This window comes from Cuculus canorus, chromosome 5 (assembly GCF_017976375.1).
Source record: "Cuculus canorus isolate bCucCan1 chromosome 5, bCucCan1.pri, whole genome shotgun sequence".
NCBI lineage: Eukaryota > Metazoa > Chordata > Aves > Cuculiformes > Cuculidae > Cuculus > Cuculus canorus.
In genome coordinates, this window is record NC_071405.1 from 29,939,734 (window position 1) to 29,961,688 (window position 21,955).

At 37.9% G+C, this 21,955-nt stretch overlaps 1 protein-coding gene across 14 annotated transcripts in view; it reads left to right on the forward strand.

The window, feature by feature from the left end:
* Positions 1–21,955, forward strand: part of TRAF3 (TNF receptor associated factor 3) — a 71,490-nt gene that overhangs the window by 33,171 nt on the left and 16,364 nt on the right. For 10 of the 14 annotated variants that reach the window (XM_054067466.1, XM_054067463.1, XM_054067464.1 and 7 more), the window contains 7 exons: positions 2,493–2,748; positions 6,696–6,747; positions 9,055–9,159; positions 10,045–10,212; positions 14,168–14,248; positions 16,954–17,028; positions 18,796–18,888. In XM_054067466.1, the coding sequence (XP_053923441.1) occupies positions 2,507–2,748; positions 6,696–6,747; positions 9,055–9,159; positions 10,045–10,212; positions 14,168–14,248; positions 16,954–17,028; positions 18,796–18,888 (816 nt within the window). In that variant the 5' untranslated portion in view covers positions 2,493–2,506. The remainder of the gene's footprint in view (positions 1–2,492; positions 2,749–6,695; positions 6,748–9,054; positions 9,160–10,044; positions 10,213–14,167; positions 14,249–16,953; positions 17,029–18,795; positions 18,889–21,955) is intronic. The other 4 variants (XM_054067476.1, XM_054067477.1, XM_054067475.1 and 1 more) reach the window with 3 other exon arrangements.

The window sequence follows — 21,955 nt, forward strand, 5'->3', positions numbered from 1 at the left end:
ACTTTTGGTTCCAGTTTCTAACTCTGTACTAATGTTAGTATGAGTTAAGGAACAAGTACTTGTTCTAAACTTCTTTACATTATATACAGCCTGAAATCTTAGCTGAAGTCCAGCCTCAGGTACTCTGAGTATTGAACAAGAGCAGTGACAAAAATGGAGCTCAATGAGACAAGACAGACTCAAGCAGTGTCGCCCATCTGATGACCAGAACAGTCTCCGGTTCTGTTACTCTACAGAAGCATGAATATAAGCATATGCTGGCTGCAGGAGAGACAGCTGAAAGAATGATTGGTGGTGAACAGTACTGACCTTGGTTACTGTGCCTCTCTTTATGTTCTTATCTGTCCTGGCAGATGATTGTCCAAGATTTAACCAAATTTAAGATATTTAAAAGTCATAGTCTTCTCATTGTGATGATTTTTTCCAGGGAAGGAAAACTGGAGCTTAAGAACTAGCTAGTGGTGTATTAGGAGTTAAGATTTAGCTAACCGAACAAGAACCAGCGTCTTTTGCCTTGATGGCAGCGTGTCATACCGTCAGGAATCAGAACTGGCTTATCATGAATGTTCTAGCCAGACTCCTCTCCCTGCTTTCTCACAGCGTGTCATCTTCACTGCTGTAAATGCATAGTATCTTACTGAGGTGTGACTTCAAATTGCTTCTTGTTGGCAGTTTGAAACATGATTATGGTGGTATAATCTGAGTCCTGCTGTTAAAGGGTCCTGAAAAGGAAAAGAAGACATTGCAGATGACGTCCTGTAGTGGTATGTAAACCACAATAGAAAGCTGTTTGCATAAGAGTGGTGGCAGAAATATTTATATTATCTGGACTTGCATTCACCACTGTCCCTTAGACAGGTGGAAAAGTGTGTAATCACTGTGCATGAGGGGATAGTTCTGTGCATGCAGTACTTTGATTTGTGTGGGCAGTTTGATAGACATCACATTTCCCCACCCCAGTAATAAATGGAGTTATTCCTTAGAAGAGGTTTTGGTGTTCTTTTAAGCTCAGTGCTCTGTTGTATTTTATTGTATTACTTAATGAATGGCTTGCTGGTTTTGCTGCAAAAGAAAATTCTCACTTTTCAGAGTATTGTGGAAGAGAATTTTTCACCAAATGGACTAATCTGATGCTGTTCTTGTTTAGCTTTTTCGGTCCGACATAGTTCTTCATAAAACAGAAATATAAAAGCTGAGGTACACAAATCTGACTGTTAGGCATATTGCGTAATACACTTTATCAGTGTGCTTTCTGGTTGTTTTCTGTGACAAGATATCCAATCCATCAGTTTGAAAAGTGGAGTCCTGTGGAGCCCTGTGCAACTTATTTTGGAGTGAAGTCTCTTGCCAGCTGACAGTCCAGCCCGTGAACAGTTTCATATCTCTATGAAACTCTCACCTGCTGCTCATTTGGTGTTCAGTACTCTTTCTCTGTTAAATCTTCAATACTCTCCTTCTCACCCTGCCTGCCTCCTTGTGACTAATTATTCATTTTCTGTGATGAAATCGTGTTACTGGAAGTCTTCACATCTTTAAACTAATAAACTTTAGTATCTGTTTGTTTGGAAGAAGCTTAATGGGGAAACGGGCATTCAGTAGTTGTGTTGTATGACTTTAAGATCAGAAACTTTGTGCTCTCCTGACTTGCCAGTTCTGCTGTCAGCATCTCTTCTAGTGCCTCTCTTTTCTGAATTTCTTTTGTAGGTCAGAATCAGGCCACACCTTGTTTTATTCTGGAATTTTAAGGAAAGTCACACTCCCTGTGGTGTTCTTAACAGTCAGCGTGCTTTAGGTTGGCTTTTGACTTAAAGAGTTGACAGAATGTCAGAGGTCTTGAGTATGATAAAAAAAATTGCAGTTGAAGAGGGAAAAGAGAATCTATCTATGAATTATAACTCAGAGAACTGAAAACCTTTACAGATTCACAAAGCATAAACACCAGTTACTGTAGTTACAGTTACTTTTGTTGGGAGAGGTGGAGTTGAGTGTGGTTTTGAATAAGACCTGATCATTGGATCTGCGTGTTGAGTTATGAGGATGGTTTCCTTTCCGTCTATGTTTAATGAAGATACAGAGAAGCTTTGTACTGGGACAAGGGGGCAATGAAGTGTGGATTTCTCGTTGTGCACCTCTACCCTTGCTCAGCTGATGTTGGTAAAGCCAATGAATTGTGATGATTTTGTTTCTACAAATAAGAGTTGGCATTTGTTTCTAGACCGATGATTATAATTAACTAAAGCTTTGCTTTCAGGAATAGGTTTTAATTCATTACCTCCTACAGCCTTTGGAAAATGCAGAATATTGTACAGATTTGCTGTGCTTAATATACTTAGACAGTTATGTATGTATGTTCACATGATGTGTGGACACGTATCTGTTCTGTTCTTAGTGCTTCATGTATTTATGTAGTGTCTCAGACTGCTGTATTTGTTTTATTTAAATGGAAAAGGAGATCTTAATTTCTCAGAAGTTTTCTCATTTTTGCTTCACAGAAACATCTTAGAGCATGGACACCAGTAAGAAGACAGAACCTCCTTTATCTGTAGAAATGGTACAGCAAAGGGCCAATCCTGATCACGGTGCTTCAGCATCGATTTATGTTCCAGAGCATGGTGGCTACAAAGAGAGATTTGTAAATGCTGTGGAAGATAAGTATAAATGTGAAAAATGTCACCTCATCTTATGCAACCCTAAACAGACTGAATGCGGACACAGATTCTGTGAGACCTGCATGAATGCCTTGCTGAGGTATGTTTTTTTGTTATCATAGAACCTACTGATACCTTCAGATTTTGTGAACTGCTGAAAATAGTGTGGACATGATTGTAGTTTTAGGGATACAGGAAGCAAATGCCCTGACTTGAAGCAGTCTTCTGCTTGTTGCTTGCATGATGATCTATGTGCTGGTGCAGACATTTGTGTTCTCAGAGTCAGGATGAGACAACTGAGCTTCCCATCATTATTGTTTACACAGTTGTTGAAGTGGTTTAATCCCATTTGCCAAGCCACTTTCCATCATTTATTAGCAGTCCTGGCTAGCTGGGGAGCTCCCAGTTGACTGAAGGTTAGCAAATGTGACACCCATCTACAAGAAGGGCTGGAGGGAGGATTTGGGGAGCTACAAGTCTGACGTTGATGCCAGGGAAGGTTACGGTGCAGATCATCTTGAGTGCCATCAAGTGGCATATACAGGAGAACCAAGGGATCAGGCCCAGTCAGCATGGGGTTATGAGAGGCAGGTCCTATTTGACTAGCCTAAATCTCCTTTCTTACAAGGTGACCCACTTAGTTGATGAGGGAAAGCCTGTGGATGTTGTCTACCTAGACTTTAGGAAAGCCTTTGACACAGTTTCCTGCAGCATTCTCTTGGAGAAACTGACTGCTCATGGTTTGAAAAGGCGTACCGTTCACTGGATATAAAACTGACTGAATGGCCGAAAACATTGGCCGGGCCCGAAGAGTTGTGGTGAATGGAGTTAAATTCAGTAGGTGGCTAGTCGTAAGTGGTGTTCCCCAGGGCTCAGTTGGGGCTGGTTCAGTTTAATATTTTGCCAATGATCTGGATTAGGGAATTGAGTGCTTGCTCAGTAAGTTATCAGATGACACCATGAATGCCAATCTGCTTGAGGCCAGGAAGGCTCTACAGAGGGACCTGGACAGGCTGGATTGATGGGTCAAGGCCAGTTGTATGAGATTCAACAAAACCAATTGCCAGGTCTTACACTTGGGCCACAACAACCCCATGCAATGCTAAAGGCTTGGGGAATAGTAGCTGGAAAGCTGTCTGTTAGTAAAGGACCTGCAGGTGCTGGCTGATAGATGGCTGAACATGAGCCAGCAGTGTGTCCAGATGGCTAAGACGACCTACAGCATCCTGGCTTGTATCAGAAATGATGTGGCCAGCAGGAGTAAGGAAGTAATTGTCCCCATGTGTTTGCTGTTAGTGAGGTTGCACCTCAAATACTCAGTTCACTTTTGGGCTCTTCAGTACAAGAAGAACATTGAGGTGCTCAGGATGTCCAGAGGAGGGCAATGAAGCTGGTGTAGGGTCTGGAGTACAAGTGTTACGATGAGTGGCTGAGGGAACTGGGGATGTTTAGTCTGGAGGAGAGGAGGCTGAGAGGAGACCTTATTGCTCTCTACAACTATCTGAGAGGAGGTTGTAGGGAGATTGGTGTTGGTCTTTTCTTCCAAGTAACGAGATAGGGTGAGAGAAAATGACCTCAAATTGCACCTTGTGTAGGTTGGGTATTAGGAAAAATTACTTCCCTGAAAGGTTTGTCAAACATTGGAACGGGCTGCCCAAGGAAGTGGTTGGGTCACCATCCCTGAGTATATTTAAAATTTGTGTAGATATGGTGCTTAGGGACATGGTTTAGTGGTGGACTTGGCAGTTTTAGGTTTATGGTTGGACTCAGTGATCTTAATGGTCTTTTCCAACCTGAATGAGTCTGTTGTTCTGTGAAATGTAGCTGTTTGTGGAACCCACTTTCCCTCTTACCCTGTCCCAAAACGGGGCTTTGTTTTTCATGGATTCCAGTAGGGTCAGGAAGGCTGACTTCTCTGTTACTGAGATATTTAGGCCATGGTGCCAAGTGTGTGAGTGAATGTTGTAGATGTAAAATGAATGCTGAGAGATGCAATCTCTCTCAGTCTAGGTAAGAATTAAAGTGTGATCGTTCAAGGAGTATCTAACTTTTAAGAAATATCTGTGCACCAGTGGAGGTATATCTCTGCTTCGCAACTTCGATGCATTGCTACCGATTGTGTTCAGCAGTGAGATTTCAAAACTCGGTCTAATGTTTGGAGACCATTCTGCAAGCTTTAATCTCCTGGGGTAAATAAGTAGTCAGTATTTCCATTTATTCACTAATCCACTCCTGTAAGTTTGGTGCTATAGCATGTCAGATCAAAAACAATAACAAAAGAACGCCACTATCTTTTCTTTCAATACACGTTTTCAGGTTAGGTGTAGTTTGTATTTAAGAAATGCAGTTTGGAAGACTCTTATGTGGTTAATAATGGTGACTGAAGAAAAACAAACATCTGTCATGCTTAGATGTCTGAAGATGGACAGAGCAGTTCCTTAATCTAAATAGTAACAATTCTGGCATTGCTGGAATCTAGGCAACTTTCCTTCCCTGCTGTGAGACACACACATGTTTTTATTACAGTACAGTTAGAGTATGTGTAATTTTACCTTCCTGACTGTCTAACCAGTCTGTTACTAAAAAGGATACGTGGGTAAGAGCATCTGCCACAGGTTTCTTTCATTTGACCCATTTCACTATATTTAAGTGCTTTATTTTGAGAAATAATGTAGAGCTTTGTTTTTTTCTTTTTTTGAGAAATATTAGATATGCCATAAAACTGGAAGCAAAATAAGTTTTATGTTGTTCCTGTATTTGGCACAAAACTTTTTCATTCAGTGTTGATACGCTGCTTCTCACACACACTGATTACATGCTAGCAGGTTCTGTTCCAGGGTTAGTTGAGGACAAAGAATTGTGAGCTAGTATCAATAACACAGTAAAGATGTCTGCTCAGTATGCAGCAGTAGTTTAAAAGAGCAAGTGAGATGCTTGAGTGAATTCAGTAAAAGCGAGGAAAGCATGACATGGTATTACACACTGTATGCCCTTGAGGAGATTAGTTCTCCCCCTCTTTTTTTTTTTTTTTCCACTTAAGAAAAATGTTACAGATATTGAAGCTGCAAGGTAGTTAAGGTGCTCAAAAATATGATGGGACACAGAATGGTCTGTTCAAAGAGCAGAAGCCAGTGAGGTGATTTGAAATGACCATACCATTTATGTAATGTAATCAAACTTATTCGGCCCTTCACATTTGCATTGCTGCTAACAGCCACAGCTTACATGGCCTCTCAGGGAGTTGCTTTACGAAAGAATTTATCTAGTTTTTACCTCATGCTTTGCATCCACAGATCTCGGTGCTTTACAAGGGAGATCAGTATGATTATCTCCACTGTACACGGGGAAAAGGGGCTCAGTTGGAATGAAGGGATTTACACCACAACACCTAGCAGGTCAGAGACAGAAACAGCTGTAGGAATCCAGGTTTCCTGCACTTCACAGACTGCTCTGCTCTTCAACCTACGTGTTGTCTAAATGATCACAAGTTTGTTAATTCAATTACTGAAACAGGTACAGGGCAATAGTTCAGATAAAGGAAGGAGCAAGGATCTGGAACAGTTGCTAAAACTGGAACAGGCTTGAAGCAGATGGACATAAATACTTTTTTACCCTAGAAGTATGCATAATTGACTGTCAGAGAAAGTAAAGTTTAATTAGGTGTTGTTTGAAAAATGTCTGGATAATTGAAGAGAAAGTATTTTGCCTATTTGCAAAGATAGACTGAGAAGTGACAAAAATTGTGGACCAGGTCCGGACTGTAAAACAGGGAGTGAAATTTGCCACCTTGAAGAAAACCCCTGCGCAGCTGGCTGAAGGCATTGTGGTGGTCCTGTTTCCTTGAGAATGCCAGATACTGTCCACTGAAAACTCAGTGTTCAAATTTTTTGAAATAGCATCCTGTTGTTTCATTGTAATGAGCTGTATCCACTTTCATTGATTCTAAAACAGTGAATAATCATAACTAAGTGCCTCGTAAATGGAAATGTTTGTACCACAAAAATTCAGATGAGTTAAAATAGTTTCTCTGTTTTCTTTTCTCTCCAGTTCTTCTAGTCCAAAATGTACAGCATGTCAAGAAGGCATAGTAAAAGATAAGGTATTGTTAACGTCGTTTCTTATTCAAGAGTATTGACTTGTATGGTGTATGTAAGTTGTGTATATCCTTTGTGGTAATTATTTTATGAGCCTAATAAGCTACCTGAGAAAGATAGTTCTGTTATAATGCGTAAAGCATGTATTTTATATAGGAAGACAGTTCTTTTTTACTGCGAACCACATGCTGGAAAACAGCATGTTGGCTTCATTCCTAATGGTCCGGCTAAGTGTCACATTTTGTTTTCCTAGTTTGGAGTTAACAGTGACACATTGCAGTTGTCCTCCCATTAGCTGGAAGGATGGTAAGAAATATTGCATCTCCTGTAGATGCAGAGATGTGACAGATCTAGCCGAACCTTACTCCTGATTTGGCTCCAGACCACAGCATCTACTGTTCCACTGATCCATTTTTACAGTGTGGTGTTCTGTGAACTGCACTGGAAGCAAAACAGTGTGGGGTTACAGTAACTGTAATAAAATCAGATTATTTTTATATGGATAAGTTATTTTATTGATAGTCTTCACAGTTTCTCACAGCAAAACTTTGTGTTGCCCTTGAAATGTTGGGGACAGAGAAGGTAGAGAAAATTCTTCTTGAATTAGTGCATTGTTTATGCAGTTTTTAAGTTAGATTTTTCTAAAGTATTTAGTAAATTCTTTGTGTTAGTGGTCTTTCCTATTTAAATAAATACTTGTAACCACTTTCAAGAAAAGGTCAGTGGGTACATTAATTTCTCCTTGTCTTAACTCAGAGTAGTTCTCTGAACAGTGCTCAGTGTAATTCAGTTTTGACGTGGATGGGCTTTCCAGAAGCTCAGACCAATAATCATAATGCCTACCTTAACTGTTGTCTTGACTCTGACTTTCTAGTTCCTAGTATACATATATATGTAATTTGTTATGAAACTTCAAATATCTCTTAAACAGGAGGAGGATGAGAAGGGCAGTGTGTATTAAAAATGTGTTAGACTAACTGTGTAAGCCCATGATTTTCATGAAACTGGAAACCTCTCTTCTCCCATAGTGAATGCTGATGTCCAAAAATCAATGAAGAGCTTTTACATGTCTTGGAAAAAATGGTTTAAAAATTGTCATCTTAATTTAACTTTAGTCAGCAAAACTGTACCTAGTAGTCCTGTGAATTATGTTGGAAAAAGTACTGCAGTACTGGCAAATTGGTTATTCAAATGAGATTTGTTGATTCATTAAACTTCACATGTGTATCTGAAAAGTAAACAGAAATCAGTGACCTATGTCAGATGAGCTCGGATGAGAATGGTTGCAGCACTTGTTTCTTCACTGCTACTGGGGCTAGATTGATAGTCGCTGTGAGCAGATCTGATCACAATTCTTTGTTGTTGTTATTAAATGTTAGCATACAGAACTGTTCTGTAATTACGTTACCCCTGCAGCATACTTGGTGTCGCGGAACTCTGTCAGAGAAGTAGTCAGAGGCTGGGGTTTTTGTTTTGCTATTTCTTAATGGTCATGAAAGCAATTGCAAATTAACTATAAGGTTTTATCCCTTTGCTTTGGACTTCAGAATAGTAGCAATGGTCTTCAGCCCTCATCCTCAGTTCCTGCCCTTAGCAGTGGGGCTTCTTGAGAGTGCAGTTTTGTTGCTTTTATCTTTTATGGGCTATCACCCATAAAAGATGATAAATCCAAACCCTGAGCTCTCTATTTCTAACTTCTTGCAGTTCAGTTATAGACAGAAAATGCTGGAAAGGCTTATAAATGTTATAATTAAGATGTGGTTAAAGCCTGCTTATCTGTGAAATAATAAACCTCCTCCAGTCTAAGACCATAGAAAATCTTTGTGTAACCACTGAAGTGCAAGTTGGTGTTTTGCCTAACCAGTACAGTAATTGTGGGTCTGCCTTCCATGAAATCCTTCCTCCCTGAACCACTGTGCTTTAGCTCTTTTTTTGTTTTATGGTATTGTGCGTAATACACCAGCTTCCCAAACATTTTAGATTTCTAGCTTATGCAGCCCTGTTATTGGCAAGCAAGCAGCAAATAATTCAGTCCTCCCTTGTATCTTTCCCTTTATTGTATTTATAGTAAAAGTGAAACATTAGTATAGCATCTGTTCAAATATTCTCTTTCACTGGGCTCTTTCATAGTGAAGGAATCTCAGTGATATGCACATTCAAGAAAAATTGAATGGTAGGATTTTTTGTGGCGCATAAAGCTAGAGTTAAATGACACTACTATAGCCAAATTGCATGGCTGCTAGTTTATTTGCACTTGCATATTCTTGAGTGGTTTCAGATTTCTAAAATGAAGTGATTTTTTAATTTTTCAGGTATTTAAAGATAATTGTTGCAGAAGAGAGCTACTTGCCCTTCAAATATACTGCAGAAATGAAAACAAGGGCTGTAAAGAACAACTCTCTTTGGGTCAATTACTGGTAAGTAAGCTAACATAGTCTTAAGCTTCCTTTTGAATTAAAGAATGAGATGTAGTTTTGCAAATTAAACCCCTAGTCCATTTTTTGACTTCCTCACTTTAGTGGTTAATCTAATTTATAAGTGTCAGAATACGGTTAGCTTTTTGATGAGCTATAAGGAATTGTAGTAAAAAATCATGCGATTGTGTGACAGCTCAGAAATGTAATTGCATGAAACAAACGAGAACTGGAGGGAGAACAAAAATTGGGAAAAATCTTAATGTGTGCTTTACAAATGTGAGAAATTTGAATTTCTTTGTGGTTTGTTTTTATTTTTACTTGCCAGTTTTAATCCTCTCATGTAAGTGGTGGTTTGTGCATGGAATTAAGCCTTTGGCTTCTCCAGATTTGTACAAAATAACTTGTAGCTTTGTTTCATGAAGGTATAGCATAGCAGTAATCCGTTAATTTAACAGTTGGAAGTTATGGCTACGCAGCAGTCTGCAGTGGGATGTGTAGGTACTTAAATTTGCTTTGAGTGAGTAAGCTTAAGTACTTAACTTAAACATAGGTGCTGCTGTATGTAGAATAACATACCTTGAAAAAGATTGCTTACCTTTTTTTAAATAGCCTGTGTGGAATTATGGACTGTGGTAGAATGATTTTAGTATAAAAGTAGCTAGCATACATCTATAATGCAGTGAAATCTGCTGTCTAGGTAAGTGGAGTATAAAGACAAAAACTGAATTCCTGAGTAGATTTTCCAGTGTTTGTTCTTGCACAGTGTAGTACACAAAATAACTTCAGAACCAAAGTAAGTGAAGTTATTTAATGTGGGATGTCTCAAAGGATAAGACATGTACAAACCTTAGTTAGTTTGACCTTTTTTATTTTTTATTTTTTCAGCTGCATTTGAAAACTGATTGTCAGTTTGAAGAACTTCCGTGTCCTCGTGCTGATTGCAAAGAAAAAGTACTGAGAAAAGATTTGCCAGATCATGTAGAGAAGACCTGTAAATACCGGGAGACAACCTGTAAATACTGTAAAAGCCAAGTCCCGATGATTATGTTGCAGGTGCAGTATTTTGTTGTGTGTGTAAAACAAGATTCCCTACATTAATGCAAAATGATAACTCTTCTTGTGCTTCTGTGTAGCTGCCCATAGAGCTTTGACTTCTCAGCCAGAATTAGTAAGTCAAAAAAGAAAATAGCTGACTTCGAGAAGATTTTTTTTTTCTGCGAAACCACCAGCTACTGGTCTGAGTGGGAAACATTTTCTTTTTTCTGATGTTCAGATACTGCATTTTAAAAAAAATCATGCCCACTGCATATTATTGATCCTAAAGTAATATTTGTGATGCTTTTTATTTTACTCAAATTGATAAAATAAATGCAACTACTATTGTAGCTATTGAGTGTTGTGCAGGAAAAGCATGAGCATAGCAATTTACTGGAGAAACAGCTTCTTTCTATATAATCCTTCTTGGGTGCTGTGTGATCTGTTATGAGAGGAAAGAAGGAAGCAGTGTGAAAACAAGTTGTCTTGGCATAACCAGCAATGGTACATGACAGGCTGATGCAGAGCTACTGCTTTCTTGGTGTATGAGTAGGTTGTCTGATAAGCAGCATGTCGAGTTAGAATATAGAGCAGAGGTTGAGACAGTCATCCTTACTTTACACATGGAATTGTAACTTAGCTCTTCGCATTATTTTGCATTGAACTCTACTATGCTGAATCTCTTTTCTTGTAATCTTAACATTTTTTTAAAAAATCCGTTTACATAGTTTGAGAGTCTCAGATTTCATACCTTCATAGTATAGTAACTGTGATGTGAGACTTCACCTGGCAAACAATAGATAAGAACACAATGTGAAGTTGTTGATGATGAGAAGCATTCTTTGTTTTCAGCATACTCAGAAGCTGAGACAAGTTTTAGTTGATCAGATTTTTAATTCACAGTGAAATCTATTTTAGACATATATGTTGGAAACATTACTTTGAACTGCAGAAAAGAGTGTTTATAAGTAAAGTAACTGTTCACCAAAATCTTCAGTGGTGGAATTCTGAGTTCATTAAGAGTTAATAGAATTGGCTTATCCAGAAAGCTGAAGAGGTTTGTTGAAATGTAGTTTTGTGTTGAGATAAAACTATTTTTATTGTAGTACCGCTATTCACTTGCCCTTAAAAGTTCTAAACAAATCTGCATTTGTAAATCAGGACATTTCCAAGGAGTGTTACATGTTCTCATGTTATCATTGACTGACGTGTTTCAGTTCATAGAAAAGGGACAGTTCTGCTCCCATGCTTCTTTAAGAGTGCAGAAAGCTCCACAATTAGAAGATGAGGAATTGGCTGCTATTTTTATTTTTTTTGTCTAGATTTTTAAAAGCTCTGTGATTATAGAAATGCAGATGGTTTTATTTGTTGTGGCCTGATAAAATGTTACCTCATTGTACTTCGGTAATGGGAATCAGAAGCTTAATGAGACTGTACCTTTGAATGAAAGGTTTCTTCTGACTTCTCATGTGAGTTCTGTCCCCCAGAGCTTGAGTTCATCTCCAGCTTCTGTAGCCTAAAATTTTTTCTGATGTAATAATGACTGAAGCAAGCTTCAGTGACTTGAACTGAAAATGGAGATAGAGGGAGCGTACCGAGAGAAAAGGTATGCAAATCGAAACAGAAATAATTTTACCAGAGTACATATGGTTCATATCTTCATAGAATCCCATGACCTGTTGGGTAGGAAATCCCCGTTGTTGGAGGCAGCCTGTTTTAGTTAACAGTCTTAGTACAAGTTTTTTAGATTGTATTTGTCTTGCCTGAGCTATCACTAGATGAGTTAGCTTCTTAAATTCTTTGATTTAAACCATCTAAGAAGTTGGGTTGTTTGGTTTTTTTTCGTTCTGTTTTGGTTTTGGTTGTTTTTTTTCTGTTACAAAACTACCTTTTCCATCCCGTAACTCCTGGCAGATAAAGGTGGTGCATCGCTGAAGCAGAAATGGGTAGCCTGAAATGCTTCTGAATTATATTTTTCTGTGGAAAATTGGCGGAAGTGTTTCTGTAATATTGATACTGTGGCAGCAGTAATGTGATACAGATGTGGAAGGACAGCATTACTCAGTGCCCAGGCTCTTCACTACCACCTTGGCCACAAAAAGACTGTCCCATGCCCACACTACCACAGGCAATCTGGTCTCTGCTCAGTCAGCTGCAGTACCATTGAGCTGACTGGAACAGCCACTGGGGAAGGTGCGAGACATTGTCTCCTTTCTGCCTTGCCACTGCTCTGGAACCAGACGTGTTCCCATTGTGCTCTGGCTTTTCTGGGGAGCCATAGGTGTCCTGCGTGGGGTGTTACCCGTGTTATTATATGCTGCATTTGGCTTTTGGTTTTGTGTGCCCAGCTTTGTGATTTTAGCTGGAGAGGGTTCTGCCACTGGGATGAGATTACTCTGGTATATCCTGAAGTCATTGGAAAGGCTCCTTTTGGTTCCAGTGAGTGGATGCTGGGATGCAGAGTGTGAAGAACTGGGTAGAAGGCTGAGAGGATGTTGCGTGTTGCCTTTTTATCAGGAACCAAGAGGCAGTGTCATAGCCTTTGCCAGACAGTTTGGGGAGGCTGGAGAAGAGAATGGGTTAAAATTAAGGAATGAATTTTAGAAGAAAGTATTGTTTCTAGAAGTTGTAGGGTAGTAGAATCCCAAAGCTGCATGATGTGTTTGATGTCTCTCTTCAACATGATTACAGATGTGTTCAGAATGAGGGGGGCCCAGGCACAGTTCTTGAGTCTGAGCAGAAATGATCCTGTGGGCCATTGCTTGTCAGAAATGTACCACGGTCACGCTGACAGAGCCTGCTCTGGGGAGAGATGTTGTTAGTCTGTTAGCATTGCTCCTAGTTGGTTATCCATGTCCTGCTGGGGAGGGAATGAAGCTAGCTCTTCACCTCCTCATTTTGGGAGGCTATCTCAGCTCTCTGGGTAAGGAGCAACATGGGCTTCCTTGGTTTTTGCTACTATGACTGTCTACATGTGCTGAACTAGTGTGAGCAAGAAGGATGGCCAGACAGACTTGCTTTGGAATAACATACCTCATCATCTGTTTTGAGAAGTGAGGTCTAAGCACTTACATCTCCTTTACATCTCACGTTTCAAAAAACAGACATTATGACTGGGCAAAAAAGGCATGCTGTTTTTCCTTCTCTTTTGAACAACCTTTTAAATCTAGAAATCTAGGCCTTTGTTTCCTTCGCTTTTCTTAAGTACCAGAAATGGCTCATTTTGAGTTGAATGGGACATGTCACTTGACATGAAATGAATTTTTTTTTCCGAGATTTTTTGTTTTGTTGAGAAAAACTGAGAAGAAATGTAAATTCAATTAGCTTGGGCCTAATTATCTTCTCTCCCTATAGTGGTGTGGTTTGACAGGTATAATGAAATATGTCATTGTCTAGGTTCAGGTCAAAATGCCTGCCCGGCATCGCAATTAAAGTTTCAACGTCTCTTTGAGCTTTGGGTGTATAACAGTGAGGCTTAGTATCAGAAGTTAGGGAATATAAATTAGAAGACAGTTGAAGGGGCAGGGAAAGGAAAGAGATTCACTGGGAGTTAGCAAAGTACATTTCTGAAGAGTTTTTCCACGCGCTGTATACCCTTACTAAAAAAGGCATCTGCAATGGTTCTGCTTGCTCTTAAAAACGCCCATTTTTGTGAAGTAATTCTTGAAAAGGAAAACTTGACTTTTATTATTGTTTCGTTGGTCTAAGTAGAAAAAATAAAATAAGAAGCAAATGGATTTAATCTGTGCAGGAAAACACAAGAAAACCTGTATTTTTGCTTCAGAATATCACCATGTCTGTTTGTAAACTGATGCTTGAGTAATTGCCGTTCTATAACTGCATAATGGGGATAAACATTGAAAAAAAAAATTTGTGTGGTTTTTTAATTTATGGGATGCTTTTCTTTGCAGGTAAGTCCACTTTCATTTCAAAGTAAGAGTTGATTTGTGGTTTGTTTACTTTTTCTTTGTAGAAACACGAAGATACAGACTGCCCGTGTGTAATGGTTTCATGTCCTCATAAATGTAGTGTTAAAACACTCATGAGGAGTGAGGTAAGAAGTCATGCCTGGTGTTGCGCGGAATTAAATAATTCTTTTTAGTAAGATCTCGCAAGAATTTTGCCAGAAGCCATTTCCTTATTAAAATGTGAGATCGAAAGAAAAGCTTTTTCTACCACACAGTTAAGTGTGAAAACACTGAAATATTTTAAATGATTTCATGATAAACTATTTGTAAGAAATAGTTTCTTTGTTTTGTGTCATTATTCCACTTAGCTTGCCCAAGATTAGCGCATGTCTTTCCTGCTTTGATTTTTACCTGCTTTGATTTTTACCCTGCCCTTTCCCTGTTTAAAACATTTTTTGACTGTAGTAGAGCAGCATCTTGGGGTAGTTGGCTTATATTAAAAAAAAAAAAAAAGAGATAATTTAAATTTTGTGCAGGTTGATGAGAGTTAGTAAGGACTAGGAAAAAAACATAGAAATGTGTTAAATCGTTCCATGGAGATACTTAAAGTACGATTAAATCTCTAAATTTTGGAAAAAATAGTAACTGTCACTCAAAGAATTAGTGTAAGATACAGGGTAATAAAAGTACAGCATTCCAACAGCCAGATGCAACAAGGCATAAAAATCTCTTAATGTATAGAAGTGTGCAGTAATATACAGGCCAGATTAAACAAAAGTAATGATTAAAACCTGTCTTGTTTGAACAGATCCACGTTCTTATACATTAAAAGATCTAACTAGCATCTGTCAAAGCTGATGTGCATTACATTTTCTTAAAAATAGAGCTTGCTTATCAAGGATGGGGAAGAGCTTATTTAAGTCTCCAGGACTCTGTAAGCCTCACTTAATGAAAGTTAAGTTTCTGATCTGAGGATAAGCTTTTCTCTTTTCACTGATCCTTATTTCCTGAGTTGGATTCGTACAACTTTTCAGTTACACTTGTAAATTGGTAATTGTGTCATAGTGTGCAAGCAATGTAAGGCGCCTGCCAAACATGGGGTGTTCTTTTCCCCCCAGGAATAGTGAAATATATGATAGATGCTGTACCTATTAAGAGACATTGAGCTGCTAAGAAAAAAGAAAATATGTCTATGTACTGAGCCAGTTCTATCAGTGCTTACTTCCGAGTTTAGATCCTGATTCTCGGGCACTTAGGCATATTCTTAAATCTTGAGTTCAGCAGTTACTATGAGAAGAGTTATATACGAATGCCAATAAGAACTGACCCATTAAAGCCTGGGTCGTTACACATATAGCCAGTTTGGTTCCGAAACTGTTGGTAGGAACGGAACTTAGAACAGTCATCTTGCCCTGCATCATCTGTTGCTGTATCTTGCTTAATGTTTTTTGATACTGTGAAAATGAATATATTACTGCATGGTTGGGGACAACGACTCTAATGCGGAAAATGGGAAAATGCCTGCCTAACAGTTTGAGAAAATTCTAGTTTACAAGTGACTATCTTATTGTAGAATAAAAGAAATTTTTTCATGTTTAATTCATAACTCTTTGGCGAACTTCTAGTTTTCAGAAGTTGAAAATGTGGCGTTCTTGTAAAGCCTGTTTTACCACATCTCTTTATTATTTGGTCTTTTTTTTTTTTTTTTATGAACCACATATCTTTTGAAACTATACTGGGAACAGATAGCATTTACAACATAATAGGTACATCAGAGATGAGTGACCGCTCACATCTCGGTATCAGATTTAAAAACTGTCCTGTTCACTACAGAGTGACACGTTCAAAGCAGAATCGGTTCACCGCTTTTTCCATGGAGGTGGATGAGCTGAGTCATGTGGGGTTTATGGTGTGGGAATTTCAGATGAGATTTTTGAAGCCCAAAAGAATGATGCCAGCTGAGGAGCTAGACTCTAGCTCCTATCTGCTTTGTGGGAAATATAAACTGCAGATCCTGTTTTTGAGGAGAGACTGTTGCACTATGCTTTCCAAAAATGGCTCTTTGCTCCAACTTTCAGGCAGCTTGCATCCAGCTGCTGCCCTCTGTGCTGCAATGACTGCTGTCTGTATATATGTATATGCTTCTGTGGACTGGTTTATTTTTAAATGAAAAGTGGTCTGTGCTCATCATAATAATCCAAGATTTTGGAATAAATCTCAATCTGTGAAAAATGCAGGCATTTTACTAATCAGTTTTAATCCCTTGTACTGCGTTTTTTAAAGTTACTTAACTGTGCCTATTCTAAAACTCTTTGTCTATTTCATGCGGTACTTGTTTAGTCTTTCTTGTGTAATTTAACCATTAAATTTAGGCACGGAGAATTGCATGTTATGTTTTGAAAAACTGGTTCCTCATGAAATTAGGATTAGAAAAAATGTTCTTTACTACAGTGAAACTGATCTTAAGACTTGCTCAGAACACCAGTAAAAAAAATCACTTGTGAGAAGATTAGACATTCACTAATATCAAATGAAATCATCTAAATAATTGTAGAGTGTGTTTTTTTTGTTTGCCTTTTTTAATTGGGTTACCTATTGAAATAGTCTTTAGTAGAAGTTTCACTGTATATTAAATGTATCACACTGTATACTGTATTGGCATGTGCGTGTGGTTTACATATGTGTATATATAGTATTTGCACTTTAGGTCAGATTGGAGAAAATATACACATGTGTATTGTATGTTCTGCAAATGGCACACAGTACAAAGCCGATAACCTGTGCCCTTTATGTTTTGAGCATTACCATGCAAACGTATTTTGCCAAAACTCACATTTTTTTCCTATTGCAGTTGAATGCACATTTGTCAGAATGTATTAATGCCCCAAGTACCTGTAGTTTTAAGCGTTATGGCTGCACTTTTCAGGTCAGTATATAACAATTATACTTCCCAATTGATGAAAGTCTGCAAATAAAACCTAACTCTTTGGCATGAAAGTTCTGGACTTCTTTAGTCTCAGTTAAGAAAAAGTCATCCGGTTGCACCAAGTGATTAGATTATGCAACAGATGTTTGGTTTTGCATTTTAAAAAGAAGCAATATAAAAAGCCCACACATTTATGGAGTGGTTTGAGAGTTCAGTTATTAGGTATATCTCGTTGAAATAGGAAGATGATACATTTGAAGAACTTCTAAACTTAGAATAAGAGGAAGGTCACTTTTGTTCTTCAGAAAACAGACTAGTTCAGTTGTTTCTATGAAAGTATTTATTTTCTCAAGCGAAGTATGTTTATATTTTCTCTCATTTGTGTGTCTTACTATTTTACTAAGGTTAAACATAGGTTAACTCACTGAAAACATCTATTTTTATGTGCATTCATATGTCTGTGTGCACATAGGTGTATAATCAAAGCATAGCATGAAATTTGTTTTTTAAAAAAAAGTTTTAGGTTTTAACCCTGGCAATCCCTGCAATACTTTAAAAAGAAGCCGAATCTCAGAGTTTGGTTTCAGTAGTGTTATTGTAGTCTCTTCTGATTTTCTGCTTCCCTTACCATTTATCTTGGGGAATTTGTATGCTTATATAATGAAGAGATTAGTCAGGAGATTTCAGAAACTGCTGACAGGAAAAAATGGAGTTTATCAGATAGTGTGATTTATTTGTTAGCCCATGATAACTTAAAGAGACAAGAACTGTAAGCAGCAACACTTCTCAACGAACTACTTCCTGCAGGTATTTCCAGGTTCTCAAATAATGAGCATTCATCATTGTAAGTGTTAACAGTAATGCTCTTAGTGGTAGAACTGATCAATGCTGTAACCCTGCCCACTGTTATGTCCTATGTATTGCCATTCATTTTATGTATGTATATGTGTGCATATATGTACATATATCCACATATATATTTTTAGTATTTTATATAGAGTACATACCTTGAGGATCATTGAAACCCTGTCAGTTGCTTTGCAGCCTACCTACCATCAAAGCTAATATACTCTGCATTGCAAAACACTTGCTGAGGTAGGTGTAATGCAACACAATACAAGTAAAGTAACATGGTCTGCATCTTATGTACTCTGTATATGATCTATGTGTGTTCTGTAAACTTTTTATATAGTGGTTATTTGTAACAGCATTTATAGTTTGTGCAGAGGCAGCATATCTGAACGTCATAGAGCAGTCATGGTAACACCTTAGTAGTTTACAAAGCTGGCAGTTTCCAGTGATAATAAATTTATCTTAAAACATTTGTTGTTAATACTCAGCTGAGGGGAGACTTAGTGCTTATGAAGTTGTTTGTGAAATAGAACAGAAGTTTAAAATTACCATTTACGGAATTGGACATTTTAGGTTCTGTGTGACTCAAGAGTTTTATTTTGCTTTATTTAGTGTAAAGTTAGGCAGAAGACTCTAAAATACAATTAATTTTGTAAATCTTGTTCATCTTTATTGTTTCTGATGTATAAAGTACACTGGATGGAGATACCTGGCAGTTGTGTAAAACACGTGCTATATTAAATGTATTCCCGACTTTTGTACATTCCCAAATGGTTTTCCATTTCTCTACAGTTCTGCAACATGCATCCGTGAACCAAAATATGTAGCGTTGGTTCGATGTCTTGATATACTCTTTCTTTGTAGGTTTAAAAGAAGTGGAATTGGCTAAAATGTGTAAATTCTTTGTTGTCACAGGGAACAAACCAACAAATTAAAGCACATGAAGCCAGCTCAGCAGTGCAGCATGTTAACTTATTGAAAGAATGGAGCAATGCTCTAGAAAATAAGGTATATGTTCTACTCACTTCTAATTTTCATTAATTTCTTTAAATCATACACAAGTACTGGAAGAAGCATTTTTTTCTGTTTAACAGCTGTTCAATAGTACAGCTAAAGCACTAAAGTAGACTCCAAAAGCAGTCAAGTCACTTAGCATAACTGGTACTTTTGCTATAATAAAATGCTGTGAGAAACTTGGCTTCGCGACTCCATATACAATTTTCCTTATTAGTAACTTAATTAAAACACTTTCCTCACATAGATAAATAGTCCAATGTTAAATTTCCTCTCTAAGCTGCCTTCGTACACAAGGGAGAGTTCAGAAAGCTATGGCAGCACTGTGAGGTTTATTTTTGCTACTTCCGTATGTTTCCAGAGAGAATGTTATTAGAAATACCATGTAATAAACGGGTTCTTTTATTTATTTTTGTTCTTGCTCTCTAAACTTAATGACCTGCAAAGTTTAATTAAATAGAAACATACTGTAACTCACGGACATGATGATTTCTGCTTTAGTGGTAGACCAGAACGAAATTAATGTAGCAGTCATTCCTGGGACTCCTGCTTTTGGAATGTTTGGATTTGAAAGATGATGGAAAATGCCTCAGTATCAGCTACAATCGTGAATTGTTTGAACCATCTGTTCTCCAAATAAAATTTTAGGGTTTGATTTAAAAATGCAGAACTTCAGAGCAAATCACTGTTTTTCTGTATCTTTTGAAAAACATTACTGTTTTACATAAGCACTGAAATGATGCTTCTGCTTTTCTTTGGGGTGGAGAAAGTCATAGAATTACTAAACTATTCTACAGATGCAGGCAGAAGATTCAGCATCCCCTTCAGATTTTTCTAGAATGAGTTAATTCAGAGCGACAGTTCCAGTGTAAGCTCAGTGGCGGTTAAGGTGTTTGTGAGTTGTGAGTTCTGTCATCTCACAGCACTCAGCTAGCTTGAGTTTAGCAAACTCTGTCTAGAAAGTGTATTCCCTTCTTGGCCTTCAGTGATTGCTCATGCATGGGTTACCAGCAAGGTCCTGCAGCCGCAGGAAGTCTAGTTTTCAAGTCAACAAGAACAGCAAAGCATGATTTTGTCCCCAGTACATTTGTCCCGGGACAGCATCTTTTTTGAACTTGAAACCCTGTGAAGAAACCATTGAAGCTGGGAGAGGTCCAATGCAGTTTTTTTTAGATATATTTTTCACTACTTGCATAAGTCTTAATTTGATGATCAATAATAATACTCATGTTTGCATTTGCACTTGAATCTCTTTGTTACTGTAGGAACTCTACATTGTTCCATTTTGACAGATACAAATTCATATCCTTAGTTCTTTTTTCATTAGTCTGATTAAAACTCTACAATTTGTTTTATGTTGTAAGAAAAAAACATGTTCCCTGTGACTTCCAGAATAGACCATGTTCTGCCTTTTGTCAGTGTCCTGAGAGCTGCTTTGCTATTTAAAAAATGCCCAACAGTTCTGTGTTTGTCTTTTATAGAGCTAAAAGAATATACATTTAACTACTCTCTTATGTTCCGTTTTTGTTTTAAATTTTATTTAGGACATAACCGCTTATCATTGTTTGTCCTTTTTTTTTTTCTTTTCTTTTCACTTCCTGCTTTGTAGACTTCTTCCTATTCATAATAAAGAGTTGAATCACTGGAAATCCCAAGACTGTGCCAAGTTACCAGAATGGCTAACCGCATATCATATGTCAGTGACTTTATTCTAGAGAAGGGTAACAGAATGATTTGTACCATCGTTGTCATTCTCTTCTTAGTGAACAAAATAATCGATGCACTGAAGAACAACAGTGCAGTTAACTTAGCCGATGACTATCTTGGAACTGTTGGCCCTGCTGAAGTCAGTGGGATTCTTGTCATTGTTTCTGCAGGGCCAAGATTTTGTTAGGGGTACACCCTGTGGCATGTATGGGAAAGGAGAAGTTGCCTTCTCCCGGTCACCAGGTTCTCTAACGGTACTTGTGGAGTATGCAAACTGAAACTCGTCAGAGCTGCAGAGCTTGTGTGAAGTTATGAGTTTGGTATTTGAATGGTGCTGTTGGCGAAGAGTAGTAAGAGAAGGTCAGATGTAAAATCTTGAATCAAAACTTTGTGGGGTAAATTAAAATTCAGCATTTTATTCACTCTGTGAAGAGACAGACTTGCAGGCTGAACTCCCACAGGTTTTGTGGTGTTGGAAATGATGACTTCAACGTAAGTTTGTGGCTTCATCACATTCTGTAAGAAATCTGGAATAAATTCGTTTTGCTTTTTTAATACGTGACTTAAATGTGGGACCTGTCTGTTTTAATTCAGTTCATTGTGGTGTGAGAGGGTTTCTTCCATTCACTTTTGGTAAGCAATAGCTTCATTTGAAAAACTGTCACAGAAGAGCATGCTTTATCCTGGCAGTATTTCAAATATGACAAGAAAGTAAAGGAAGATGATTGATGCAGTTCATAAATACATGCTATACATGCTGTGTTTCCTTTGCCTTGTTTTTTAACTCAAGTTCCAAAAAAATATGCCAAATGCAATTGGGAAACTATATTTAGTGTTAAAGATTTCTCATTCGCAAATTGCCACCAAACTATGGCTACTGACTTGGCAGCGGCAGTTCTGTATGATTAAGGCCTGCAGGATAGGATTCTGTTTTTCTTGTGTTCTGTAGAACAGTGTGGAAAATCTCAGTACATGACAGGCCCACGTTTTATACTTTGTACAAAAATGGAAATGTAATGCTAGTGGCACAGAGCGTAACTGCCTTATGATTGGGAGGCCTGGGGAGGAAACAATGAGAAAAGGGGAATGTAAAGATTACAATTAACTGAAGAACTCTGACTCATTAAGGAAAAGGAGAATGCAAAAAGTTAAGTGGCTACCCATCAGATCTGAAATACGTGTGAGGCAGGGGTACTAGTTTAAATTTAAACTTGTTTTTGACAATTTTCTCTAGTACCAAGGCAAGGATTCCTTCAACCTTGAGATTATTTCTCTCTCTGCACTGGCAAAATTAGCTTTTTCTCATTTCTGTTGAGCCTCTTCTGCCGGTTTTTCATACATAAAACACAGAACT